The 18235-nt window shown below is 36.7% G+C and overlaps 1 protein-coding gene across 5 annotated transcripts in view; it reads right to left on the bottom strand.

Moving 5' to 3' along the window:
• DST (dystonin) overlaps positions 1 to 18235 on the bottom strand; it is a 288925-nt gene that overhangs the window by 87108 nt on the left and 183582 nt on the right. For 4 of the 5 annotated variants that reach the window (XM_053974363.1, XM_053974357.1, XM_053974359.1 and 1 more), the window contains 9 exons: positions 14718 to 14870; positions 12497 to 12730; positions 10885 to 11166; positions 8610 to 9155; positions 5993 to 6169; positions 3258 to 3381; positions 1189 to 1397; positions 601 to 918; positions 254 to 420 (listed from right to left, as the gene is read on the bottom strand). In XM_053974363.1, coding sequence (XP_053830338.1) covers positions 254 to 420; positions 601 to 918; positions 1189 to 1397; positions 3258 to 3381; positions 5993 to 6169; positions 8610 to 9155; positions 10885 to 11166; positions 12497 to 12730; positions 14718 to 14870 — 2210 coding nt within the window. Of the gene's footprint in view, positions 1 to 253; positions 421 to 600; positions 919 to 1188; positions 1398 to 3257; positions 3382 to 5992; positions 6170 to 8609; positions 9156 to 10884; positions 11167 to 12496; positions 12731 to 14717; positions 14871 to 16207; positions 16442 to 17372; positions 17520 to 17686; positions 17897 to 18050; positions 18198 to 18235 lie in introns of all 5 variants that reach the window. The other variant, XM_053974362.1, reaches the window with a different exon arrangement.

Genomic DNA, 18235 nt, shown 5'->3' with positions numbered 1-18235 from the left:
AATTGCCAAGAATCCTGTGAATGTCACAAAATTTGAAAAATTACATATCTTTATGGCTTTTTTTAGAGCTTTTGGGCCAGACAGACTAACTATAAACACATTTTCAAATAGAATCTTTTCCTTCCAAGAAAAATCCCTTATTTACTCTGGTCAACTGCAATATCTTCAGATTGCATAAAAAAGGGTAGCAGTAATCACAACATTCACACTCTGTTATTAGCCAAAATGGAAACACTTTGATTATCCAACTTACTTTTCTTTTATTGTCTCCTCTACCTCTTTGAATTTCTTTGACAAAGCATTTACTTTTTCTGATACCAGTGCTTTATCTCCAGGAAGAGCATGGAATGAAAGTTCTTCAAGGACCTGCTTCAAAACTTCCAGATCCTTCTTGTGTTGTGCCAATTCTACACTTGCTTCCTGCAAAATAGGATTATATTCTCCATATTAGACTTTACCATCACTTGTTCAAAATTCAACTCTTGATTTTAGCTAACCAACCAATGCTAGAAAAAAACCCCATGCCTTGTTTCTTATTCAATCACTTAGATTGAATTAGACTAAGAACCCACAACACATACAAATTGAATGCTAGAGTACCTGCATGTATTGAGACACTTCACTAACATCCTTTCTGGGTGCCTCCGTCTCACTTAGAGCCTGGTTTTTCTCATCTAAAAATGATTGAAGTTTTGTTGAAAGACCTTCAAATAACTCCACTTTAGTCTTCAATTCCTCCATTTTCATAAGCTTCTCTCTGTGCTTGTTACTTGCTTCAGAAAACCGTCCTGCAAGCTCACTCATTTTCGCTTGCAGTGTGGATGCAGTGGATGGATCTGCTGTTTCCATGAACTTCTTCACTTTTTCATTCATAGTGTTTATACTACTTTGGCGACCTGCAATGTCTTGTTCTAGCATCTGAAACATACAAGAACTACTTTGTATTACTTGCAACTAAATTTTAACAAGTGAAATTCATCTACCACATAAAGCAACAAATCACTACAGCTAAATCATCGGTGTAATCTATTTCAGCTACAAAAATCCTTATGAGCAGTTTCACTTCATAGAACCATCCTCTTTAGTAAGTATTTTTAATCCATAAAAGGTGCCAACCTAAGATTTTAATTCTTTCTTTAAATCTGAACTATCAGAAAACTGTTTCTTTTCTCAAAGAATGCTACTTACAATGCTTTTACTAATAATGTCCTGAATAGCAGCAGAATTCAAAGGCACTTGGTCTTGTTCTTTAAGGCTCTTTTCAACTCCTTCCATCCAATCAAGCATTTCATCCAAACCATCCTGCACACTTAGGGATCGTGTCAGAGTTACTTGAAGCTTCTCATTCCTTTCATTCACAGATTTGGATAAATTGTCATATCTTTCCACGATATCATCTGTTAAAGAGAAGATATATTTCAATCAATTCCTTCTAGCCAAACTAAGCTTTTAGCTTATTTCACCAGCACTCACCAGCTGAGTCAAAAATTGCTATGTTAGAATGAAGGACAAAAAACGTCATCTTTAGTCAGTAAAAACATGGAAGCAAAGACCAGTAATTTCAAACACAGCCAAGAAACACATCAGACAAGGGAAATGAGGGAGCATACAGCTGTAGTTCCCAGTGTTAGAAACTGGTTTCCATGTTGCTCTAGCTTAAGACAGCTGTTGAGTGTTCCCATGAAGTAAAATAGCAGAGTATTAAGACAGGTCTTCTACAATTATGTCTCTTATGTTACTGTGAGATCTGAGAGGTTCTTCCAGATGGTCCTTCATTACACATTCAACACTTTCAAAATAACTCTGAAAGTTAAAAGCTCCATGTACCTCCCATAGAGTTTTATCACCAACTCCAAAGGATCAAGCCACTGTTGTTTTATTTTGTTGTTCTGCAAGTTACTTATGGGATTCTATGAAGAGATTGCTGGGTGGTACACAGAGAGCATCTTCAAACTTCAGACAGTGGTGAACGTCAAGCTCTGCTACTTCTCACAATTTATAGGAAAGAGTATTAGGTGTAGGTGGTAAGGTTTTGGTGGTGGTAAGGGTTTGTTAGTGACAAGTTTTTTTTTGCTCATGTGAGAAGAGGTCAAGGGCTGGCCCATGGAAGGCACAGATGATTGCAGCCAACTCCAGCTGACCCATCACAGGGCACAGCTGAGCTCCTCAGCCAAACTGGTGGTGCCACTGGAAACATGCATTTAAGAAAAGGGAAAACACTGCATGGATCTGAGAAATGAGGAAAAAGAAAGTATGAAAACAGCCCTGCAGACATGGAGGTCAGAGAAGAAAGAGGGGTGCTCCAGATGCTGGAGCAGAGATTCCCCTGAAGCCTATGGAGGATAGAGGAGCAGATAATCACACTGAGGACCCATAGAGGACCCATGCCAGAGGAAGTGGATGCTTCCTGAAGGAGATGCAGCCTACATCCACACTGCAACAATATTAGCCTAAAAGTTTTCAGCCTGTGGAGTGGTCCCTCACCAGAGCAGGGGAAATGTGTGAGGAGGAAGCAGCAGCAGAGAAATTACAGACTGACCACAAGCATCCATTTCCCATCCACACTGCACTGTTTGGCAGGGAGAAAGGGGGACTACTTGGGAACAAAGGAGTGATGGTGAGCCTGGAAAAAAGAGTGGAGTGGAGGATAGTGTTGCTGTAATTTGTCTTTGTTTCGCATTTCCCAAACCTTTTTATTTGGCAACAAATGAAAGTTAATTTTTGCCAAGTCAAGCCTATTTTACCCATTATAGTAAAAAGTGAGTTATCTACCTGTCTTTATATCAACCTGTGGGCTTTTTTATCTTTATTTTTACCCTGTCAACTTGAGCAAGGGGAGTGAGAGAGAAGGTAGGTGGGTATCTGGCAGCCTGCCAAAGTCAACCCCCTCATAGACAGTTTCTTAAATTTAGAAGGAAGTAATTCCTAAGCTAAGCAAACTTCAAATAACTGCTTGTAAACAGGCTCCTTGGAGTCATTTTTCTCTGGAGAATTTATGATCCTCAGCAAATCACTACCTCTGCTCAGCAATCACTATTTCAGTAAAAAGAAAAAAATGAAATGACAGTGAAAAGCATATAGATCCATGTAGGAGAAACCAACAATAAAATTACTGTGTTGTAATGACTTACAACTCAACTAAAACATGGACTTGAACAGTGACATAAGAATGTGGAAGTTCTGTAATTTTTCTCTTCCAGAACCTGCATGCAGACACAAGTGATAAAAAGAGGCATTAAGAAAAGCCAATATTTTACCCAGTGTTTTCTGAATCTCATCTTTGTCTGGTGTCAACTCTCCCCTCGTGTCCAATAACACTTCAGCCGCTTTTTTCAGTTTTTCTACAGCAATTTGGTGGTTAGACACTTGTCCCTGAAGAACCTGTAAAATTCCACTATTATCAGTTATGCTTTTCAGTACAGTTGATATTATTAACATAAGCAAGACTTGAGATACATCACAGAACCTAAACTTAGTACTGGGAATAAACTAACTCAATTTGTGACCTCTCCTTAAGGAAAATCCTGACCAGTGGTTATGGCTGCTGTTAACCTTCTGGCCCTTGTTTTAGTTCATGCACCATCTTTTTTACCTTATGTTTTAGAATACTTGTCTGACCCAACTTATTTCTTGCATGTAACTTCAAATGTGTCTTTTGATTAATTGTTTCTAAAGAGCCTTTGTACAGACTATTATAAACACATTTTTCAACTCAGCATCTAAGAACAATTGAGAGGGAAAAGCATACAATCAACAGCAGCAGTTACACATTCACCAGCAGTGGTATTGACAAAGGATCAGGCTGATATTGTAGCACAAACAGGAATAGCTTGAAACAAGATGATTGCCTTCACTGCCTGAAGCAGTGTGGCTGAATTTTGCTTAGGTTTGTCCACCTAACCAAGGAACACATGTTCAGAGACTAGCCCAGCCATGATTTTTGCCAGAGTCAACAAAAACAGTAAGGCTGAATCAATTTCTAGTGGTTTTATCTCTCTAGTGTGTAAAAGTACTTTAGTATAAATAATCTTTAAATTATTTCAGGCCCCTGTGCTAGTGTTTGTTTTGATTCACATGAAACTTATATAAGTCCAAAATGAAGGGACATCTCATTTATTTTTTGATATTCATTGATACTCAATGAATATATGAATCTAAAGGTAATCCTATGTGCCCTGCCAGCACAAAGAAGTTTTGTCAGTGCATTCAGCACTGGTACCCTGAGCATAAGAGTGTGCCAGAGCACAGTACATCATCTTGCTGACCCATGTGACACAATGAGTCTCTAAGAGATCTGAAGAGGCTTAGGCTAGCAATTGTGCAGAAGGAAAAAAAAAATAAAAGATGAAAGAAAGAAAAAGATGTACCAGAAAACCTTGTATACTAACAGAAGGCAAGCAAGCTGATGCCAGAGGCAGTGAAGAATATTCTGAAGAACAGTTAATCCCCATAAAAAGATTAGACCTCACCATGCTGCCAAGGTCTGTGTCTAGCTGGATTATCAGCTGCATGTGTTGGCTACAAGGGACAGCTTTAACTTGCAACACCTGACTTCCTCAAAATGCTCTTTGTTTTGCTTTCATTAATTGGCTTGCTTTCTTCAGCCTCCTGTTTTTTCTCTTCCTTTGAATCTTTTGACATTTTGTACCCTCTCCCTTCTTCCCAACTCACAGCCATTGAGTGCTCTTTTGTGTGGAAAGTAACCCATGTAGACATTTCAAAAAAAGCGCCCTAGTACTCACTCCTTTTGTATTACATCCATGAAAATTTGCATTATAGAGAATATAATTCATTTTGGCATAAGGAACAAAAAGTTTAAATGAAGCTTCAAATTGTAATTGGTTTTATTCCTACTCTTTCACTGCTTGGAAGCACAAATGTACCTAAACATTCAATTGTTAGGAGTTCACAATTTATACTTTTAATTTTGTTGTCTTAAACACGGCTGTTATTTGTCTCCTTTTGCTGTCATGCACCAAAGTGCTGGGCATTCCCAGTGGCCAATTTCAAAGACACCATATATAAAGGTAACTACTGCTCAGGCTGATGTGAGGGAAATGGTTAAAGTATGTACTTTCCTAAAGCCATTGACTATGATTTTTCAATAGTAAATGTGTTTGACCTGCACTGATACTTCACCAAGCACAAACAAAACAGTGAGGAAATGCCTGACCATTAGTCTTGCTCACTAAAAAACAAATAATCTTGCATTTTTTATAGTATAAGTGATTGAATGTGTTTATGCAAATATAACAGTCAGTTCAAAGATGAAGACTGGATGAAACTTTATATTACTCACCATATACTTGGTTTCCTAAAGTCTTCTCCAAACCTACACTTTATAGAGGTACCCAGAGTTTTATTTTCACAAGCTCTATCACTAACTTGTCTTGCCTATACTAGGATTTACATAAAGTCATGAGTTACATCCTCAGTGGCAAAAAATAAAAACCACTGTTTTTCTGTGCAACACAAATGATGTTAAATTCACTCTCTGCAGGGTATACAGCACTGGATGAAACTGAAATAGGCAGACAGACCACTCACATCACACTGTACCTGTATGAGCCCTTTCATAATGAAGTAACACACAAATGTGAACAGAAAAAAAATCAAGAGTCACAGACAACAATCAAATGGACTGCACTATCTGGAACCCTATCCAAGCCTTATTCTGACAGCAAACCATAATCACTAAATCCTTTCTTAGTTCAAAAACTTGCCAGATTTCACCCTATCATTTGCTAAGAGATACAAAACACATCTTGCTTTCACCACTGCTAATGCCATCTTGGTACCCCATTTTTTTCATCCAGTGCTTTTCAGATACTGCTCTGGACAGGCAAATTTCAGAACCATAGAAGCTGTATGCCCCCATGCAAGGCAAGAATTTGGCCTGCAGCCACTTGGATTATATTAGATCATCCTGTTTGCCAGACAAAAAGCAGTTCCTTTTAGGACAAAACTGCTGCTGCATTTTAAAGTTCTTCACCTTGGTTTCTTCAAGTTGTCTTTGGAGATTTTTGGGATCCACTGCAATTGGCTCTGACAGTTGTTTGTTCACAGCTATTTCAGAGGCCTGGAGACCTGACAAAAGTCCAGATGAGGCATCTTCATAATGCTGGTATTTATCTACCAAGTCTTTAAGGTTATTTCCAAGGATGCTACACTAAAAGAGTAAAAAAGAAACAAGCAAATGTGCAGGCATTAACTGTGTGCTGCATTTCATACCAATCTCAAAGTTATACATTCATTCCTGTTATACTGGATAATTTTTTCCTTCCATCATTTCACTGTCTAACTGATTTCTGAAGTAAGACATGATAGTTGGACAGGCCATGCAGGTCTCACCAGTTTGTGCTCCTAAAGGGTGATTTAGGATTAAATCACGGATGCAGGTGGGAAACTGGCATCTTACTTGCTGTACTAGAATAGGAAAAACTTCGGGAATAATGTTTGTTTCAGTGATATAAAGATTCTTTATCAGAACTCTGGTACCAAAAATGTAGAAAGCGAGTAGAAAGTAGAAATGTAGAAAGCCACAAGAAGATAGATTTAAAAAAAAAAAAAAATCAGGAGAGATATGTATGTTCATTAAAATAGAGACAGTGGAGTACTGTTTTCATAACTTCCTTACCTGCATCGTGAATCCAAAGTGATATGTACAATTGTATTGTACATATGCTTTGTTTTATTCACTTAAAAATGTCATCTGAACAAGATCCTATTAGTCCTATTATATGTTAGCATGCCCCAAAATGTTTACAGCAAATTGTCACATAAAAATGTCAGTGAAACTCTTTCAGACTTTCTGGAGATGGTTTCACAAGCAAACTCTGATTGTATCAAGTCATAATATTTATAAACAGTTACATTAAATATTTATATTCTGAACCTTCCAGATACTGTATTTTAATATTCACAAATGGTACTTGGTCTCCATCTGGTGGGCAGACATAGAACATGCTTATTTATATTACCAGTTAACCAAGAACTGACTTTAGCATTTCTTCAACATACAAGCCTATAAAATCATGTCTCACACATGTGCAAATACATACATATAAAAGTAAAAGCAATCTAAGTATTTATTAAAAGCAAGAAACTTTAACAAAAGGCAAAAAAGTTACTACCAATTAATTTACAACTTGGAAAATCTCACTAATTGTGGACAATCTCAGTTTTTAGAATTCTGTCCTTAAAGACACAAAAGGTCTACTTTGTTCTGCATATCTATTGTCAAATATTTAAAGTATGTCTATTATAACCTTGCTAAATGTATATATGGAAAGGATAGAATTTGGAAAATTGACAAATCAAGCTTCTGGCATTGGATTTTTATGTGCATAAAAATAATCTCTCTGAAAATTTTGCTATGAAATATTTACATTTATACTCAAAATAATTCAATAAACCAACTGGAGAAATCTAACCTGTCAATAGAATTATCAATTCAGCTGCCCTGTTCATACTGGTTAAGCAGGAAAAGGAAAATGTGCTTCTGTAAATGAACAGCTGTCTTAACAAACTGAGAAAATAAGTTTTACATTACTTTTTAAACCATACAATCAAATACATGTCTTTATAGAATTTACATTTCTGAGCATAAAGACCTTAAAGAGATAAAAATTTCCAGATAAAGATGGCCACTGTTGCAGACCAATACTGTACCAGTGGACATTGAAGCTCTACTAAGGAGTTTGAACCTATGATCTTAGAAAAATATGAAATAGCACAGTCAAAGGCTACTGAGAGCAACTCTCTTCAATGGTTCAATTAATAATTATCTCAAAAGTTTACAGTTTTGGAATATTATCAATATTGAACAAAACTTGTTTTTTTGAAAACAGCTGGAAATTGGCATGTGAGACTAGTTGGTGATGTTTGTCTAGTTCTATCAGGCAGATTCTGTATGTGAACCTGGCACAGAGAGCTAGATTATCTTCCCTCTCTAAGGTACATGGGGGATTTTGCACTGCTAATTACTCACTAGTTAGACACTAATCTGATATTGTTAAGGATAAAATGTTTACTTGTCAGAGCAGTGGAAAATAATTGCTGTCCTTAAATCACTAAGTTCTTTCATGCCTCGTGCTGACAACAAAGGTCACATCAGGACAAACTATTTCAGGATACAAATTAAAATTAAAACTTTACATGTTGTATTTGGAATAGTCTCTCTCTTTTTGCACTCATTTTATTAGTAGGGAGCCAAGTATATAAACAGCTGTGGGAAATATTGCAAGTGACATAAAGTAGTATTATACATCTGAAAGTATTACAATTTCTTTCCACCCCAAAACATTACTCAAGGCACTCTGAGCTGCCACAGTCTCAGAGGCTGTTTAAGATTGGAAAGTAAATGTAAAACTCTGGTCTCTTTTCTTCCTTATAACACAAAGTAGAAACTATCATCCATTCAGACCTTTAATAGTCTGACACTTGAATAAAGTAGATGTTCTAGAAACACATCTTGTTCTATTATCTAACTTCAAGAAACAAAGAATTTACCACTTCCCACAGTGTTTGTCTCATCAACTAGCTCCTGTCTACACAAATTGCTAAATCAATTACAGTAGTCATTCCTATTCAGTATAAATAAAACTTACCTTGGTATAGAGAGATTTGAAGCGATCTGAAGCTTTATCCAGTTTGTTTTGTACTTCAGCATATGTAGCCGAAGTATCAATACCATCTTTGTCAACCTTCACACCATCTCTTTTGCTACATGACCTTGCAGCATCCAAAACTCTTTGTCCAGAAATTGTAATATAGCGTAAATCACCTTTGTGAGATATAACATCTTCTGAAAAACTCTTCTGTCTTTTCAATTTGACCATAATACCACTGAAGTCAGAAGCCCCTGCCTCCAAATTGTCAAGTTCTTGTTCTGCCTGCTGCAGCCACGTTTCAAATTCACTATAGTCTGCATCGAATTTCTCCAGTTCTTCCCTTAGAGAATGGGTCAATTTCATTTTTCGTTCTGATTCAGCCAAAGCAGTCTCATACTGAGCCTTCAGCTCTTTCATGTTCCTTTGCATCTTGTCTTTTTCTTCAGGGGTAAGGTAATGCCCTTGCTTTTCAAGCAGTGCCTGAGCAGACTGAGTTGCTACTATGATAGCCTGCTGCTGTGAAATAATTTTCTCATGTTGAGCCTACAAAGAAAAGAATAAATTACAACCAGCACCCTCTCACATAGTTCCTTAGTAAAGGACATGTAAAACAAAGACCATCAAAATGATAGAAGGCTTTTCTAATTTTCATATTGTTTATTATAAAGCCCATATTTTTTCAGTAATTTAAGTGAAAGTGTGACTTGGTCACCATATTTCTGTGCAGTTAAAAAAATTTTACAAAACATTCAATGGTAATTTTTGCCAGATGTACAGGCCATGACCATATGGTAATGTTCAAGTATCATTGCAACTCAGTAATACCTGGATGTATATATCACACAGACATTTTCCCCTGTAATTCTAAAACTCCAAAACTATGTAGAGCAAAACTAGATATTATCAATCTCTTTAACTTTTTTCTTAACAAAATTAATTTGCTTGTTACTTAGCATTTATGGTAGTTTACTTAGTGTAATCAAACATTTCCTAGTTGTCTGTCTCAAAATGGGATTTAACAAATAAAACATTCAAAGGTAGGCAACTTTCCAAATCAAAACTCTCCATGTCCCATTACTTCTACTGTAGCTACCATTAGAGACAAGCAGACCTAAAGGAGTAAAAACATCATAGTACAGATACTTTCTTGTTACACTCAGTGAACAAAAATGATTTCTTGGGTTTTGAAATTTCATTTTTCAAAATCAAGAGCCATGATTCTTATCAAATATAGTTAGTTATAAAACAGGTCCAGTTGACATTAAAAATCAAGACCCAATCTGCACTTTCAAATTTTTCAATCCCATAAAAATATTTAAGTCCAGGAACTAGTACTATATTCCAAATGAAAAACATATTTCAAATATATTCTTTCAAAAAATTCTTCATTCTTGAAGGTCTCCAATGAAAAATAGTTATGTAAAATAAACACTATGTTTTTCTTCCATGACTGTAGTGGCCAATTATTCTGTAGGCACTAGGTGCAGAAATTAACTGTCGAAAAAATAGAAGTATAAATATCATGTACACAAAACCCAATAATCCTATTTGCTTAGGTTGCTTTTGGGGTTTTGGCTTTTGGGTTTTTTTAATAAAAAAAGGAAATCCAAAATACTATCAGCTACAGGCATAAAAAATTTCTTTAAGGTAAGAAAAACCTAAAGGTTCTTGGTTTCTCAGCTGTAAGTCAGCAGATAAAACGAAACTCTTATTATTTTAAATGCTTCCAACTTACCAGGAAAATGTTTTTAAAATGCTGCACTGTAATTTTATGTACCTCACTCTTCTGAAGCCTTGAAACACTGCTTTGTCCATGTGTTAAGTTGTAGGAAATGAAAACTATAATTTCAGTAAACTATTATTTGCAGCAATTTGCAATCTGTATTCACAGGGGATTAAGAGGATGAATCACCTGGGTATCACAAAGATACTTGAAAAAGTCACATAAAGGGTATGAATTTATATTGCTGCTTTTTGCATTTTATTTGCCTGCACCAATTTCTCACTACAAAAAATAATAGACACACCAAAAAGATTCTTTAAATTTACCTTGCAGAATGTGTCCTTTCTCTTATTTTGCAGGAAACAACTATAGTAAAGCAAAAAAGTGACAATTGTGCAATACTTTCTAACTACTGAAATTCCTGCCACTGGGTATTACTATCTTCCTAGTACTTGCTCCAAAGCCTATGACAGGCAGGATGAGATTGAGTTCACTTGTGTTGAATAAGGAGTGATACACCTAAATGTTGAATAAACCCAGTAACAATACCTTGACTTTCTGATACTGCTGGTTCAGATTATCATCGATGCTTTTCACTAGTCCATCCACCTGAGTTTCAATGTCTTGCTGCATTTCCAGCAGATTCCCATTAACATCATCCTCCTCTCCTTCCAAAACTTTCACATCTCCTTCTTCAAAGTGTGTTCCATTCTGTTCTATCACTTGCTTAAATTTCCGGCCATGCTCTGCTTCTTTATCCACATTTGATAACCAATCCAAAAGGTTTTCTATTGTATTTTTACTTTCTTCCAGCTGTTCTATGGCTGCAACCTATATTGAAATTTCAGTTTCAATTTAGAAATCTTTAAAGATCACAAAATATCAAATAAATATACAAATAAACCATTTAAAATACATTAACATAAAAGAAAATATTTTATTAATATAGAGGTAGGTGTTTATTTTAGAAGAGAATAAACCAAGAGTTTATTAGTTACCCAAATGAAATATGATATTAGCCTCTCCACAGTTTATCAATATGTTTTGGGTTTGCTTGGCCAGGTTTTGGAATTGGGGTGGGCTGCAGGGGTGGTTTCTCTGAGAAGCTGCCAGAAGCTTCCTTCATGTCCAACAGACCCAAAGCCAACCAGCTCCAGCATGGACCCACCACTTGCTAGGGCCAAGCCCATCAGCAATGGTGGTAGCAACTGTGGGATCACATAGTAAAAGGGTAAAAAAAATGCATGAAAAACAGCAGCCTGAAGAGTGGGGTGAGAATATGTGAGAGGAACAGCTCTGCAGACCCCAAGGTCAGTGCAGAAGGAGGGGCAGGAGGTGCTCCAGGTGCCAGAGCTGAGATTCCTCTGCAGCCCCGCGTGCAGCCCATGGTGAGGCAGCTGTGCCCCTGCAGCCCATGGAGGGCCACAGGGGTGCAGAGATTCACCTACAGCCCCAGGAAGACCCCACTCCAGAGCACATGGATGACCAAAGGAAGCTATGACCCTGTGGGAAGCCCACACTCGAGCTGGCTTATGGCGCAACTTGTGACCCCATGGGGTCATTCCACATACAGGAACAGTGCATGAAGGACTGCACCCCATGGAAGGGACCCCACCGGAGCCCTTGGGAAGGTCTCAGGTTGGAGAAGTTCATAAAGGACTGTCTCCTGTGTGAGAGACCCCACACTGGAACACAGGAAGAGTGTGAGGAGTCCTCCCCTTGAGGAGAAAGGAGTGGCAGAGACAATATGTGATGAACTGATTACAACGCACATTCCCCATCCCCCCTGATGGCAGTGGTGGGAATGAGGGAGAGAACTCCAGAGCTGAGCTCAGGAACAAGGGAGAGGTGGAGGGAAGGTATCTTTAAGATTTAGGTTTTTTTTCTCATTATTGTATTCTGATTTGATTGGTAATAAATTAATTTCCCCAAGTCAAGCCTGTTCTGCCTATGATAGCAGCTGTGAGTGATGTCTCCCTGACCTTATCTCAATCCACAATACTTTAATTAAATTTTCTCTCCCTGTCCAGCTGAGGATGTGATGGAATGGCTTTTTGGCATCCAGACAAGGTCAACCCACCACACAACTGTAAGTTGCACAACTAATTTCATAAGACATGAAAAAGGTTTGAATAAAGGTATGAAAGGGTTGCCCAAAAACCTTTTCTGTTTCCTGCTTAATTGCTGTTGTCATAGCTTTATCCAGTTCTTTTTTGGACTCTTCTGCCTTCTGGCTAAGGAGCAAACACTTTGTCTTAGCTTCATTTAGTTTCTGTTCCAGAACAGTCTTGTCTTCTTGTGACAACTTTTCTCCATTTTCTTTCAAGAAGGCTTCAGTATTTTTCACAATCTCTGCCAGAGTCTGGGCACTTGTTCTCATGTCTTTTTGTATCTCCTTTTGATAAAAAAAGAAAGCAAATAGGAGTAAACAAATTATTAATGAGATCTTTCCAATTAACTTTATTGGAACTATCTCTCTTCTAGGGCTAAGCACCACACTGGTCCTTCCTAGCTGCACATGATACGTTAATAAATTGCAGACAATTATTAAAATCAAAGACGCACATCTGAAAATGTTGTTGCAGCTCAATCTTTTTGTTTTCAAATTGCAAATCTGTTTGCTTACAGTCCTATTCAGACTGAGCCCACTTTTTTCCCTTTGTTTAACCGTTTAAATATTGTGTTTCCATGTATGCAGAACATATATTTATTTTTTTAGAAATCAAGAGTTAAGTAAATCTGCTACACTGCAGTTAGTAAAGTGAGTCTCCTGACAAATTCTGGTCCATTACTATCCTAACAGAAAGCTGCTGAAAATACGCTGTCTGAATAGAAGTCAGAAAGTTGTAATCTTTCCTGGGTAAGTTTTCCTATATTTCTTGGGTTTGTTCAGGCCAGAGATGGCATACATTTTTTTTTCTTCTATTGTAATCAACCATAATATTTCAGTCTCCCAAGAATGTTTACTTCCATTGAATTTCATAGAGGACAGATCTTTAGTTTCAATTTACCTAAAGCAGTTTTCCTAGTCTGCCTCCCAGTTATCTGAGAGGAGCTTTAATTGTAACAATTACACTGTTGAATACATTCCCCCAGTTACTGAAACAACGACGTTTTTCACCTTCTTGTGCAGTGTAACAATCTTGGAGATGCAAAACAGAACATTTGATCCTCATTCCAGACTACAGATTTTGCAGCAGTTTTAGACTATAGCAGCTAAAACTGCAGCTCGTTTTAACACTTCAGCAAGTACCTTAGAAATATTTTCCTGAGGACCCTGTATCAAGAAAAGCTTCTCCTGTGACCAAGATCTCTGTGCTCCCTTTCAAACAGCACACTGAGGATGAAAACTCTGACTTGATATAAAAAAGACTGGTTTTAACCTCCATTTCCTCCTAAGGCACTTTTTGAATGGCGATACCAAGAAATCAGTCAGAAAATAACAACTAGTCTGCTAGGCAGTCACAAATAGCTGATTTAAAAAAATGAAGCTCTATCAGTTATTGACTCTCCAGGAGTACCCCATTTAGGCCATAAATCCTTAAGACAGGTAAGAGATATTAAAAGCTACCCCAGGGGTGTCTGTATGACTGACTGACTATAAGAACAACTTTGACAAACTAGATGCATTACTTCAAAGATAAGTAAAGCAAGGCAAGATGAGTAAGGAAATGTCTCCTTTTACAGAGAGTTGGAGCTCTACAGTATAGTAAACTAGGAGGAGGAAGAAGAAGAGTACAAAACCTTTCAGTCCTTTAACTATCATAAACTCAATTTCTATCAGGAGAGAGTAAAAACTTATAGATGACTGGATACAGTTGAAGAGCAAGGAAAGCAAGCCAGTTCAAAGGGGTTTGCTACATGAGGACACCAAAGAGATTGCAAGAAACACTAATAAGAACCAGAATTAAAAACAAAGCAAGAGTGAAGCAATGGAAAGCCTCAGGCTAGAGAAAACATTGCAGCAAAATTTTTCAGCATACTCTGAACAGAAATAAACACTTTCTGATACCAGTTAAAAAGCTGGGTAAATTATTGTAGCATAATAAACGTGTGATTTTATCAACTTCAATAGGAACAATCTTGAGCTAATACATTAATAAAATTCACATCTGCTTCAAGAATGAATTGAAATGTGTAGCACATACTCCCTATTATAATGTCTTCTCATTTGGAAATTTCTCTTCTCCCACTGGCACATACTGGAGTGTATTCACAAGCAGTAGTTTAAATGCATGCCACTAAGCCTTTACTTTTGGTAGGTCAAACAAATCTATTTTATTCTCCTCTCACATGACAAGCCTTGTTACTCAACAAAAGAGTCAAGTCACTCTCCTCTGCACTCAGCCTTCTTTAACTTCTCTGACTAGAATTGTGCATACCTCCTGTTTGGTCTGGTATTGTTCCAGCTCAGCCTTGCTGTCTCCAATAACAAGAGACTGTCGCTGTCCGATGAGTCGATTTTCAGTCTGTGTAAGCAAATCACAGATTTCCTGCAGTTTCTCTTTGCATTCCTGCTGCCGTTCAGCCACATCCTATATTAGAGCCAAGTACAATTGAACAATAAGACAAAAAATCCTCACTTCAGGAACCAGCACTCTAATAGATACTAGAAATCTTTGAACATCAATATTGCAAAGCAATAATTTTAAAAGTATGCTGTAAACATGATAGCAGTGGTACAAAGAGCAAGATGAACATACAGAAGTTATGGATAAACCTCAAATATGTTTTAAGTAAAAGAGACCATGTTTGATGGAATTGCCCAATAGAAGTCTGGCCATGCACATATGTGAAGGATGAAATCTCCAAACAGCAGGAGTGAAAATCCAGTCTCTTAACCACTTGAAACCTGTGATAAACACTATTAATTCTGAAAAAAAAGGACATCAAAACAGAGGTTAGTTGTGAATGTGAGTTAGCTCTTTTTGGTATGCATAACATGTTACCTGAATAGAAACGGTGAACTTTTTAAGCAGTAGAGAAGAACAAAACATGCAAGCTCATTATTGTTAAAAAGTCCTAGAAAACTTATCTGTGCCTTTTCTATACTCAATTTTATGCTTCTTTCACAAAATGTAGTAGAAAGAAATGTTCTTGGAATGGCAAAATAATACAAAGTCTTCAGAATATTAAAGCACTTTTATTTACACATAAACCAGGGGCTGAGGTGGTGATTCTGAGTCCTAGCAATGCTGCTATGAGAGAAGAGGAGGTGCTATTAAGCTGCAGCATCTTATCAGCCTCTTTTGATTCTACAAAGGCTGCTTACACTTGCTGAAGAAGCAACTGGCCCAGTTTGACTCACAGTTGTCCCAGTGCCCACACTTAGAACTGCAAGTATCTTGGCTGATTTACTCATATGTTTGTCTCTCTAAACTATCTCAGTCAAAACAATCCATGCTACACAGATTTTAACAAATCTGGTTCTTGGACTATGAAGATCTAGAGAAAAGATCACATAAGTAGATGACCTGGCAAATTAAAGGGAAAGAAAATCTTCAGCAAGACCAAAGTGTTATGGAATGGTGTAATAGCAAATTCAGTGATCAATATAGCTCAGATCAATTACTGATAGAGCTGCTGAAGAAACAACACTTGGGAGAAACTTCAAGTAAATTTCTCTCCTTGCTAGAAAGAGCAGACCTGTTAAGTATCTGTTCTTAATTTAATATGCTGTTTCTGTGAGTATAACAAAGAAAGACAAAAATGATAATTCACCAAATTTCATGAATATAATTTTTGTAGAACTACAAACGTATCTGTAGTAAAAAGGGAAAAGATAGAAATACACTCGATATTGCATGCTGGTATTAAAATTCCTCATCCATAGACAGAAACATTCAGCACACATTTACACAGAAAGGCAAACCTTCTGATCACCCAGCTTTTGCACTGCCTGTAACTGAGTCTCTAAACTTTCCACTTGAGAAGTTACTGCTTCCTGTGCTTCCTGAAAAGATTTCTGGGTGGTATTTAAGAGCCTCAACAGCTGTTTGCTCTGATTAGGAGAAAGATCTTCAGCATGTTCAGAAATGAAGAACTGAACATCAAACGCAGTGGACTCCAGTTGCATTTTTTTACAGCTGAGCTCTGCAGCACTGTTCTGTAAATGAAGTGAAGGGAATTACTAGCAAGAAAAACTGAGTACAAATAAACCACAAGTATGCCTACCATCTCTTCTTAGCCCTTATCCCAAAATGCTTTTTGCCTGAGGACAGCTTGTGTCTAAGGAATAAAATACGTGATCTTGTACATCTCTATTTCTTTGCTCTCACATAGATGTTTGAAAACTGACTGATCTTCAACTCTAAAAGATTTATGGCAGGTTAGATGTAACATTTCTAGGTTCTGGGTCAGAAGATCCATAAATTTTAAAAAACATACTTGAAATCATTCCTATTCTTAACTCCACAGCAAGAATGTCACCATTTCTAGTGTGGTAAATTCTGCCAACGGCTACATACTGTGGAGGCCCTATGGTCATACCATTTCTCTGGAACTCTATTTAAGCACATTAAAACAACTAAAATAATTTTTGTTATTCAGACATATAGAAGTATATGAACTTTACTAAAAATTTGAACTGCTTTGTTTTCCATTACTCATTTTATGGAGTGTGTAATGAAGACACTTTTTTCTCTTTTCCCAGCTTGTGTTCTCACATATAATTGATTTGGAAGACAATTAAAATTCAGTAAAGATTCTGAACCCAATGCATAAAAATCCAATTTTAATCACTGAAATATTTGTATTATAAATTAAATTTCTAAAAGGCTCAGATTTATTGCAACAAATGTAAGTAGAACCAATAGCTTTCTCAGTAATCCTAACTCCATGAAACTTTTTTTGCAAGTGAAAAAGCAAACCAACAAGATTTTACTACTGGATTATCTAATAGTTGTTTTCTTAAGTAATTACTTCCAGTCATCTCTTTAGGCAATAGAGGTTATTGAGAAGGAATAAAAAACCTAGCTAATAATAATGAGGAGTAACTTTTGTCAGAAACTTCAACACCTGCCATAAAAAGCACTTACTTTAAATAGCTGTAAACTTTTCTTCATCTCTTCTATGTCATTAGTATTCATTGTGAAGTCATTCATGATTTTATTGTTCTCTGTGATCCAGTCTGAAAATCTCTGCAGTTGGTTTAAAAGTTGCTGGTGTAATCCTGCAAGCTTAGACTAGAAAGGGAAGTTGTATATTTATTTATGTTCCTGGAGTCTACTCATATTTTCTACCATATTAAATTGAATCACACATGTATCTTTATACTAAGATAAAATAAAGAAAATCCAAATTCCTTTATTTTACCCCAATTACCTTGAAGAAAATCAAGGTAAAAACATACCATTTCCAAGTCAACAGCGCAGACTATTTGTTTTGCTCGTTTTGAAGATCTATCACAGACCACCAAAAATGCTTCCTGCAAAGAGTCATAGCTTATCTTTAGCTCTTTCTCTTCTGGAATATCCCTGTTACAAGACTTTAAGAATTCTTCTGCCAGCTTCATGTCCTTTTTTAGGATAATTGCAAAGGTAGCCAGTCCTGATTCAAATGACTACAAAGAGAATACATAAAAAATGCATGAAGTTACTAGGAAAAGCATTTCAATCGGAATTGCTTTAATTACATTTTGAATCTCCCTTTCTAAACCTAAGGGCTATTTCCAGCACCCATCACTGAAGTACAAGCATAAATAACACTTTACTTACCTCTAGCTGTTCCAGTTCAGCTTTTAGTATTTCCAGGCTGTTACTAATAGGCTGCTGTTTATCTAGGTGGTTTTTCATGTCTTGAAGCACTGCCAAATGTTCTTGCATTTTTTCTGTTAACTTTAAACATTGCTGTACTCCATCAAACTGAAAATGAGTTTTAAAAATAAGAAAAGATTTTCCAA

This window comes from Vidua macroura, chromosome 3 (genome assembly GCF_024509145.1).
Source record: "Vidua macroura isolate BioBank_ID:100142 chromosome 3, ASM2450914v1, whole genome shotgun sequence".
Classification (NCBI taxonomy): domain Eukaryota; kingdom Metazoa; phylum Chordata; class Aves; order Passeriformes; family Viduidae; genus Vidua; species Vidua macroura.
The sequence above is the reverse complement of the archived record's forward strand: the minus strand, read 5'-3'. Positions and strand labels throughout refer to the sequence as shown.